At 40.3% G+C, this 7,767-nt stretch overlaps 1 protein-coding gene across 9 annotated transcripts in view; it reads left to right on the forward strand.

The window, feature by feature from the left end:
* Positions 1–7,767, forward strand: part of MIMS1 (mitochondrial inner membrane scaffold 1) — a 59,519-nt gene that overhangs the window by 38,314 nt on the left and 13,438 nt on the right. For all 9 annotated transcript variants that reach the window (XM_017877468.1, XM_017877461.1, XM_017877464.1 and 6 more), the window contains one exon: positions 913–1,413. In XM_017877468.1, the coding sequence (XP_017732957.1) occupies positions 941–1,413 (473 nt within the window). In that variant the 5' untranslated portion in view covers positions 913–940. The remainder of the gene's footprint in view (positions 1–912; positions 1,414–7,767) is intronic.

Genomic DNA, 7,767 nt, shown 5'->3' on the forward strand with positions numbered 1-7,767 from the left:
CCCCCCCCCCCCCCCCCCCCCCCACTATACTACACTGTTTCTATAGAACAAGAGGCCTCAAAACATTATTCCCCATGGTGCCAGCTGGACTAGTTTACCGTATCATATTTAAATGGTGTGTTTTATGAGATTTTTATTTTATTTTATTTTTGAAATGGAGTCTTACTCTGTTGCCCAGGCTGGAGTACAGTGGCATGATCTCAACTCACTGCAGTCTCCACTTCCTGGGTTCAAGCAATTCTCATGCCTCAGCCTCCTGAGTAACTGGGATTACAGGCGCGTGCCACTATACCCAGCTAATTTTTGTATTTTTAGTAGAGACGGGGTTTTGCCATGTTGGCCAGGCTGATCTCGAACTCCTGACCTCAAGTAATCTGCCTGCCTCAGATTCCCAAAGTGCTGGGATTACAGGCGTGAGCCACCGCACCTGGCTTATTTTATTTTATTTTTCTGAGACGGAGTCTTGCTCTATCATCCAGGTTGGAGGGCAGTGGTGTGATCTCAGATCACTGCACCCTGCGATTCCTGGGTTCAAGTGATTCTTCTGCCTTGGTCTTCTGAGTAGCTGGGATAACAGGTGCCCACCACCGCACCTGCCTAATTTTTGTATTCTTAGTGGAGATGGGGTTTTGCCATGTTGGCCAGGCTGGTCTCGAAACTTGTGATCTCAGGTGATCCACCCACCTTGGCCTCCCAAAGTGCTGTCGTTACACGTGTGAGCAACTGCATCTGGCCTTTAAGAGATTTTAAAATTACACTGTGCTTAAACTGTATACGCTAACATCAGTTTTTGTGGAGTATGTAGCAGTGTCTCTTTTTACTTCCTGATGGTTAATGATTGATTTTCAGATGAATTGATTTAAAATAGAAGCCTCAGTATTACCTAATTTTTTTAAAAAATTGTCTTTATAGAAGCTGAAACCCATCAACCCTCTTCAAAATGCAATGGAATGTACCACGGACTGTATCTCGACTGGCACGCAGGACATGCTTGGAACCACATAATGCTGGTCTTTTTGGACGCTGTCAAAATGTAAAGGGACCTTTACTTTTGTACAATACTGAATCCAAAGTGGTTTTGGTACAAGGCCCTCAAAAACAGTGGTTGAATTTATCTGCTGCCCAGTGTGTTGCAAAGCAAAGGAGGCCATTGGATGCTCATTCACCCCAACCAGGAGTCCTTCGCCATAAGCAAGGGAAGCAACAGGTTTCATTCAAGAGGGTTTTTTCATCCAGTGGCTCAGCTCAGGGAACTCCAGAAAAAAAGGAAGAGCCTGATCCTTTGCAAGATAAATCTATTAGTCTTTATCAACGATTCAAGAAGACATTTAGACAGTATGGAAAAGTTCTGATTCCAGTGCATCTAATTACTTCTGGTGTTTGGTTTGGAACGTTTTATTATGCGGCCTTGAAGTAAGTTTTTGCTTAGTTGAATGTCTTCCCTTGTCTTACTAGAATATTAATCTTTTTAATTGTACTAATGATAGCTTTAGATTTTTAAATGCTTTAAAGTGTTTCATCCATAGAGGATAACTTTTTCATACCTTTTTTCACATTTTAATAATAATAGCTAATATTTGCTTCCTGTTTGGAGCAAGTGGCTAGTGTAATTTTTAACTGTTTCATCTTATTTAATCGTCCCAGCAACCATATAAAGCAAGTTACAGAATTACACCCATTTTATGAATGAAAAAACAGATTATTAGCCAAGGAGAAGTAAAAATAGTTCAGCTTTTCCCAAAATAACTCAGCTGCTAAAAGCGGTGCCTGGACTAAAAACCCAATTAGGTGTGTCTGATCCCAAAGCATACACTCTCCTATATGCAGATCTCATCCTGGCTTTCAGGAGAGCACAGACATAAAATACAATTTTCAGAAATTTGACAGCACCATGACTCCGTAATTATATATTTCTTAGAATGTTCATAAATATGAAAAGATATCTATTTTGCCATGTGTATGATTTTGGTGGGAAATTGCAAGATTTTCCCAAAGCCTGGCTAATCTGTTTGCATTGATATTACTCAAGTCCAGTAAGTGTCAAGGAAAGGTCTTTTGTTCTGATCAGAAGTGAATCTGGTAGGTCTAGCCTCCCAGTGTTTTGAAACATACAATTTTAAGTGCGTCTCTCTTGTTAATACTGTGCCTTCCCCTTACTTAATAAGGTAAGTTATTTGCTTCACACTGCTTTAGGCGCAGGAGGACCAGTGCCTGTTCCTCTGTGTCTGGGCCTGGTGTGCGTGAAGGACTTAAACACTTCAGTAAACTCTCCTAATGGGTTGAGAATTACTTTATACTTTCCAGAGTTCAGTGGTTTTCAGTGCTTGATTATATTTAACGGCTTGATATCAAGACATTAACAAATTATGGTTAGTGTTGTACATAAAGCTCACTCCTTAGAAGCAGCCTATTGCAGACTAAGCTATAATTAACTCTTCCAGGGTGATGGAATAGAAACTACTTATTTTTGGGAACACAGGATTACATAGGTTTCTTGACAAAATTTCTGAAAGGATTTTTTTTCACCTTGTGTAATTGATGCTGTTCTGTTTCACTTTGTATCTTTACATTATGTTCCTGTTATTTAATTATATCCTTCTTTGTTGCATATCATTTAAGAATTGTATCTTTACTTGCAGAAGATTCTTTAGGTGTATATTGTATGGAATTGTTTCTTGGTTTATTAATGACATTTTTGGACATGTTTAATATTTATAGAAGTCTTCAAAACTGCCCTTGGTTTTTTCACAGAACATAAAGTTACCATTTTGATCAAAAGTTATTGTAGGCATTCAGTCCTGTTATGTAATGAATGGATTTCTACATACTAAATTTTCTTTTTTCAGTCATGGAGGATTTTTGTGATTCAGTCTGTGAAAGATGACATGAAAAATACTTCTTTCTTTTGCCCTCGTCAGGTTGCCCATGAATGATAAGGCAAGGCATTCCGCCTCCTGGCTGGCCTGAGAGGGAGAAATTCAAGCTTTTAATTAATTGAATATGAAATTCTCATTTAGATTATTAAGAATAATGTTTTGTTCCTTTTACTTTTCCTTAATTCTTTTGGTAAAAGTTCTGTAACTGAAAAGTAGACCCAGAATAATCTAGTGATCTTAATAATGCTTAAGATTTCTTCAGTGCTGTGTGGCACCTAAAGCAGTTGTGGGTGATACTCTGCCATCCCCTGTAAAATGCAACTTTCTTAGTTTTGTTTTCCCCCCTCCTTTTTTGCAAAATGCTTATATGTAAACATGGTGGTACAACTGTCAACTTTAAAATAATACCCTTCCCCATTACACCTTGTTTTGGGGCTATTTGTTAGCATAGGAATCTGGTTGCCAGACCACCACTACTACCTGCCACGACCACTGTGTCAATTCTGTCGTAGCATCACGTAGAGAATTTATAATGGACAGGATAAATTGCTTTCCAGAACAGTCCTCCTTGAGGTTTTCATTAGATCCCTCAAAATGTGAAAGTCGATTTGTTCTAAATGAAGATCTTAATCACAAGTAATGCTTAAAAAAATCAGACTAATGGATGAAAGAAAAAAGAATTAGAATATTTTCACTGTAGGATGATTGTATTGTAAAAATTGAAGTTGATTATACTAAATACAGATTGTCAGTTCACCTTACAAGAAGCTAGTTATATTTTAGTGTTGTTCGTTTGTTTGTTTGTTTTAGCTGAAAAAAGTTCTGTGTTATTTGCTTGTTGCCTATTACTATTCAAAGAAAGGGAGAAAACTGGGTTGTAGCTGGAAAGACGGGCATTTGACATCATGCCTCGTTACTGACCAGTGTTTGTCTTAGTTACTCTGACAGGTCGCGTTACTGCCTTTCTAGGCGCTGCAGAGCGAAATGTCATTCTGTATTTAGTTAACAGAGTGATGAAGTTCTCAGGCTTTTGAAATTCTTTATTTCAGGGAGTTCTAAATTGTGCATGCCAATAGATTTTATTTTAAAGTGAGCTTCGTTGCCACTCCTATCTGGCAAAGCCTTGCAGAGATCTGATGTCCTCTGTCCAGAGGGGTGTAGTTTGGTCAAATGTGGCTCAGCAGTGGTGGTGTGGTTCCTGCATTTAGATGCCTTGTGTTTGTGACCTCAAGTTCCTGAAGTTACAGACCCACTCTGAGGCAAAACCCTGATTGATTTCTACTGCACTGTGTCCAGACGGCGAATGTGCCGTTGTCCTTGTATGTTCCCTCCTCTGTGGAAACGGTTGTAAAGCTGGCAGTTTGTCAAGCACAGATTCCTGGCTGGCTGTGGGCAGTTCAGAGTAGAAAGTGACAAACAATAGATGTTTCTGTTTGAATCAGACCCTCATTAATACTTCACATTCAGTACTTCCAGGGGAAATAAAAGTTATTTTTAAGAAAAGTCATCAAATCAACAGAAATAAGTGGGGCCGGGCGCAGTGGCTCCCGCCTGTAATCCCAACACTTTGGGAGGCTGAGGTGGGTGGATCACCTGAGGTCAGGAGTTCGAGACCAGCCTGACCAACATGGAGAAACCCCATCTCTACTAAAAATACAAAAATTAGCCGGGCATGGTGGTGCATTACACTACAGGATTACAGAGCCTGTCATCTTAGCTACTCAGGAGGCTGAGGCAGGAGAATCACTTGAACCCAGGAGGTGGAGGTTGCCGTGAGCCGAGATCATGCTGTTGCATGCCAGCCCAGAGCAAAACTCCATCTAAAAAAAAAGTGGAACTAGATGCTTGCTTCTTTTTCTGACAAAGGACACAAACCAGTGACGATGCAGTCAGTTTGTTCCTGGAGTCTCAGTCCATTGTATGATCTTTTATTTTTTAATTTTTTATAGAGACAAGTGTTGACAGTGTTGACACCGCGCCTGGCCTAAACCTTATGTTAATGAGATTTAGTTGTTATCTAGAAAGAGATTTGAAAAAGAATGGAAACTGAAGATAGAAGAAAGAATGAAGGTAGAAGAAATGAGATTGGACTCATAGTTTATTTTTTAATTTATCTGTTTAAAGTTTCCTTACATTGTTCTGTTTTCCTCTGACTTCTGATGATAAGTAATTTTAATAGTCCTTTCTTGAGGATGATCAGCCATGTCTGCTGAAGGTGCTCCCTGGCTGCTTAGTATTATGATGAAGTCACAGAGTGGGACATCTTTTCCCTAGTTAATATTAAAAATAGATTCAGAATTTACCATTACCGTAATCACAATAGATCTAGGCAGTGCTCTTTCTTAATGACACAGGGAAAGCTGCTTTTACAGTGGAGGTCTACGGGCCCTGCCTTCACCAAGAGGCAAACTCAGTAATGCTAATAAGGGAGGAGACCACCCCTCATATTGTCTTATGCCCAATTTCTGCTTCCAAAGAAAGAAGTGAAAACTAAAAGACAGAAATGAAATCCACAGGCAGACAGCCCGGCGCCACACCCTGGGCCTCGTAGTTAAAGATCGACCCCTGACATCATTGGTTATGTTATCTGCAGATTACAGACATTGTATGGAAAAGCACTGTGAAAATCCCTGTCCTGTTCTGTTCCGTTGTGATAACCAGTGCATGCAGCCCCCAGTCACGTACCCCCTGCTTGCTCAATCGATCACGACCCTCTCACATGGACCCCTTAGAGTTTTTAGCCCTTAAGAGGGACAGGAATTGCTCACTCGGGGAGCTCGGTTTTTGAGACAGGAGGCATGCCGATGTCCCTGGCCGAATAAAGCCCTTCCTTCTTTAACTCGGTGTCTGAAGGATTTTGTCTGTGGCTCGTCCTGCAACATTTCTTAGTTCCCTGACCAGGAAGCGAGGTGATTAACGGAGGGTTGAGGCAACCCCCTTAGGCGGCTTAGGCCTGCCCTGTGGAGCATCCCTGTGGGAGACGCTGGCCAGCTTGAGCGATGCAGATCCTGAGAGTGCTCCCTGGTAGGCAATTGCCCCGGTGGAATGCCTCGCCAGAGCAGCACATGGCAGGCCCCTGCAGAGGATCGCCACAGTGGCTGAACACTGGGAAGGAACTGGCACTTGGAGTCTGGACATCTGAAAGTTGGTAAGACTGGTCTTTGAAACTTGCCCACTCCGTTTGAGTGGAAGTGTGGCCTGATCACCCACGGCATGCCTTTACTGGCACTTTGGTTTTTGTTTTTGACTTGACTTGGATTGCTTGATACTTTGATTTTGGTTTTGAGCTGGCTTGGATTTCTTGATACTCTGATTTTGGTTTTGATTCTGGTTTGGTGTAAACCGTAGAAGTGTGTGTGTGCCCTTTTTTGTTTTGTGGTGTGTGTGTTTTGTCTTGAAGAATGGGTCAGGCACAAAGTAAGCCAACTCTGCTAGAAACTATGTTGAAAAATTTCAAGAAAGGATTTAAGGGAGATTACGGTGTTACTGTGACACCAGGAAAACTTATAACTATGTGTGAAATAGACTGGCCAGCATTAGAGGTAGGTTGGCCATCAGATGGAAGCCTGGACAGGTCCCTTGTTTCAAAGGTATGGCACAAGGCAACCTGTAAGCCAGAGCACCCAGACCAGTTCCCATACATAGACCCTTGGTTAGAGCTGGTTTTAGATGCCCCCCAACCCCCCACAGTGGTTGAGAGAACAGCAGCATAAGCGGCTGGCAGAGGCAAGGACAGACCAGCAGAGAGAGAGAGAGGAAGGAGACAGAGAGGAAAAGAGGCAAAGAGAGCGAGAAAGAGACAGAGAGACAAAGAGGGAGTCAAGGAGAAAAAGAGAGAGGAAGAGACAGAGGCAAAAGGAAAGTCAAAAAGAGAAAGACAGAAAGTCAAAGAAAGAAAGAGAAATATCCAAGTAGTTAAAAAAAATAAAAAAGGGATGATTTAACATTAACCACTGAAAATTCCCTTAACCCAGAAGTTTTCCTAACAGGGCATCTAAATCTTAATTACCATGCAAAGGTCCGACCAGACCTAGGAGGAGCTCCTTTCAGGACAGGATGATCGATGGTTCCTCCCGGGTAACTGAAGGAAAAAAAAAAAAAGCCATCACTACTGAGTTAATTTGGACAAAATAAGGTCTTATTAATAGCAAAGGATAATTAAAATCCCTAACTTACAAGGTTTTCAACAAAAGTAAAGTTTGCTAAGAGTTAACAGGGTGACATGTATTATGGTAACTTCTGATCTTGTGGCCTTAGACAGTCTAGTCCACCGACATAAAGAAAGTTCGCTTTGGAAAAGAATGGTTATCATCTTCAAAAAAAAAAGGCGGGGTGGGGGGGCAGAGTTTATGTAAAAAGAGTGTTATATAGTAAATTCTTGTCCTGAAATGAATTAACTGGTTGTTTAAACAAAGAAATGTTTGTATTAAGTCAGAAAGTTGCGGCATTTCAAAGAATTGTCTGCGAAAGTCGTGATAGAGAAAAGTGTTAAAAAGGGAATTTATGGAAGAAATGTTGTATAATATAAAAGTAACTAGGCCTCCTTAGTATACAACTATTGAAAAAAAAAACCAGTTGATGTGCAAGGTGTATAAGGAAAGTAAAATATACTTTTGATAAAAGGATTATAAGGAAGTATAAAATGTACATTTTACCTACATTAAAAGGTTAAAAAATTATTGTTTTGAAGGTTTAAGCAAGTTTTAAAACTTTAATTATAAAGAAAATTCTGTGTATAAACATACTAGCTAAAGTTAAAGGGGTATTATTGGTTTTCTGTGAACTGGACATTAAAGTAAAACACAACAGGTTTTCTTAAAGCACTAACCTGCTCTTTAACAAAGATCATAAGAGGTTAAAAGAGTCTATAAAATCTTACCTTATGGTGTGA

This window comes from Rhinopithecus bieti, unplaced genomic scaffold (genome assembly GCF_001698545.2).
Source record: "Rhinopithecus bieti isolate Rb0 unplaced genomic scaffold, ASM169854v2 scaffold_11273, whole genome shotgun sequence".
NCBI lineage: Eukaryota > Metazoa > Chordata > Mammalia > Primates > Cercopithecidae > Rhinopithecus > Rhinopithecus bieti.